At 38.2% G+C, this 2,884-nt stretch overlaps 1 protein-coding gene across 5 annotated transcripts in view; it reads left to right on the top strand.

The window, feature by feature from the left end:
* foxn1 (forkhead box N1) overlaps positions 1-2,884 on the top strand; it is a 27,470-nt gene that overhangs the window by 18,079 nt on the left and 6,507 nt on the right. For all 5 annotated transcript variants that reach the window (XM_032512301.1, XM_032512302.1, XM_032512303.1 and 2 more), the window contains 2 exons: positions 1,761-2,048; positions 2,551-2,646. In XM_032512301.1, coding sequence (XP_032368192.1) covers positions 1,761-2,048; positions 2,551-2,646 — 384 coding nt within the window. The remainder of the gene's footprint in view (positions 1-1,760; positions 2,049-2,550; positions 2,647-2,884) is intronic.

Here is a 2,884-nt window from a genome sequence, read left to right as displayed (position 1 = left end):
TTTCTAACACTCAAGGACGCTTTACAGAGAATAAAGATGAATGCAAAAGGTCCGTTCACCTTGTAACGAGTTGAAGAAACACTGAAACGATTTTGGAAACATTATTTGAAGTAACAAAAAGTTCTCTAGTGTTGCTTTAAGATTGTTAAAGGATTAGTTTGACAACTTTGGAAATATGCTTATTCACTTCTCGCAGATAGTAAAATAAGAAGATTGAGACAACTCTCATGTTGATAAGTATGAAACCACAACCAGCAGCCAGTAAGCTTAGCTTAGCATAATGACAGGAATCAAGTGGTAAGGGTTAACTTGGTTCTGTCCAAAGGTGGAAGGAAATCAGTTTATCAGCACCTTAAAAGTTAAAAATTAACATGTTATTTCTTGTTTGTATAACCTGTACAAAAAAACATGTTATAGGGGGTTAGCTAACCAGCTGCTGGCCTTAGCATCTAATTCTCAGAAATAAAGTTAAAAAGCTTATTTCCAAGAATGTTGAACCACTCCTGTCAGACCATTCCAGAAAGTTAAGAAATAAAGGAACTTAAGATGTAAATGTGTGTTCAGGTTAAAAGGCTGTTCTGGTTCATGTTGTTTATTTATACTATGAGATAGGAAGTTTTCTAGCAATGGCCCCAGGGGATTCCCAGTAAGCAACTTGTCAGCTTCTTGTTCCAGAAATGGGAGTGGAGACATGATTGAATGTTGAGTGTGTTTATCAGCAGTTTCATTTATTAGGAGTCCAAGCCCGAGGGGGCTAGGAACCGCAGTAGCAAAGCTATGTAGCTATTGTTTTTCCTAAGGATTATTTTCCTCCTTCTCCTCCTTTATTCTCCTCCGCGTAAAACTCGGGCTGCAGCCCAAACCGTACATGGTGGCGGTGTGCCATTTTCAGGACTGGTCCAAAACTCCAAAAACCAACTTTTTCAAACTCCTCCTAGACCGTGCAATAGATCTGCATTAAACTTGGCACATAGCATCTCCCAACCGACCTGAAAAAATGTTGAAAATATTTTTTATAGAATAAAAATTGCACATACTATGCATAAACCAATTTGTGTAGCTAACTATGAAAACACCACTTTGCCATATCTTGGCCAAAATAAATGCTGTAGACTCGATACACTGTCTTAGATTTGGCGCCTTGCTGGACACTTTTCATTGTATCTTTCATAATTCAAACAATGCTTGGCTGGAAGTTTTCTTTCTTTAATATTCTTTTACTGCTGCTAGCGCATTTGCTGCTCATGTTCTGGCCATAGTCCTGAAGTAACAATGTCGTTATGAATGCACAAAGGATATGTTACATGTGTGATTTCTGTCTGATGTAGGCTAGTCTGTCATTGTATTGGCCCACCCAAAATACTATTTCTGCCTATGCCACTGGTTCAATATGTTTATTTTTGCACTGGATGACTCAATATATATATATATATATACAAAACCCTGTTGTCCATAGTCAAGCTATAAACATCATTTATTTTTAGGAAAAACTGGGCTATTAGAATATGTGTGTTGCACTGAGGTCACTTGAATGTTAAAAAGGTTGTAGGACCATAAAGACAAATTAATAACATGAATCTTACAGATATGTATTGATTTTGAAATAATGCCACATGACGTCTATATACATATATACACATATATCTATATCTATATCTATATGTATCTATATATAGATATACATATATATATATATATATCCATTGTGATGTTGATAACACCACAGACTAAAGTTGGCAGGGGATGTCTCCTTCACCCAGAAAGAAAGCAACACCTTCAGCTTGAGGACCGCGGTTTTGAACAGGAGGCACAGCGCTGATGGGACCATCGGTTCAGGGTCAGCACCGGGACAAGGCCCTATTGACTCTGACCGTTTCCACCCATACCGTCGACAGTTCAGCGATGGAGCGGTGACGGCTGCGGGTTGCCTCCAACAGTGCTCGTCTTCCTTCAGCTGTCTACAGGAGGTGTGCAGCTCTGACACTCTTTTACACAAGTCGAGCAGTGAGGCACCATCATCCTGGGACCAGTACAACGACAGTGTTCAGGTTTCTAGATTTATATTTCTTTATATATTATGTATTTATTTTTTTTGACACTTATTTTATCCTCACCAATTCTTTCAGTTTGTGCAATCCAAAACAATAAATTGATGACCACATCACATGTTAGGACTATTACACAGATGCCTGCACACAGTGATCAACTCATTGGTGTTTATTAATAACATAGGAGAGTTAATTTAAAAAAGCCAAAAGTGGTCAATATTTTTATAGTAATAATGTATCATGTGAAAGGGGTTGCTCGTAGTGTTAAACCTACAGAGAATTATAACCTGAATCAGCAACTGAACATGTTTCCTCTGACCCGAGGGAGCAAAATAATTAGTTATTGCTGGTTTAAAGGTGTCAAATTGGGCCTTAAAGTAAATTTTTGACATTCTGACATCTCTCCATTAATGCATGTATAGGTCCTTGGCATGTTTATGTTTATTATTACAAATGAATACAGTCCAGATGGCTTTTCTAAACAACTTCCTCATTTTGCCAGAGTTCCTATCCAAAACTAACAACTCTACCAGCAGAGCCCTCCTGCTTCCTGTCTCAAAGCTATCCATCCTACAGCTCATCGAGCCCTCTACAACAGGTGAGTGAGTGAGCCACTAAGGAATACTGTAGAAGGTTTGACATACTGTATGTGATTATTCAAAACGTGAGTGAGAAACATTTAAGTTTGAGGGTACCACAATAATCTATACTAGCCAAGATAATGCCACCCAATGTGTTTCAAAAGCAACAGGCAAAAAATATGACTCCATTCAATCACTCAGCCAAAGCCAATACAATGAAAGTGTGTGTGTGTGTGTGTGTGTGTGTGTGTGTGT

This window comes from Etheostoma spectabile, chromosome 3 (assembly GCF_008692095.1).
Source record: "Etheostoma spectabile isolate EspeVRDwgs_2016 chromosome 3, UIUC_Espe_1.0, whole genome shotgun sequence".
Taxonomy (NCBI): Eukaryota; Metazoa; Chordata; class Actinopteri; order Perciformes; family Percidae; genus Etheostoma; species Etheostoma spectabile.
This window is presented reverse-complemented; position numbering and strand designations above follow the sequence as displayed.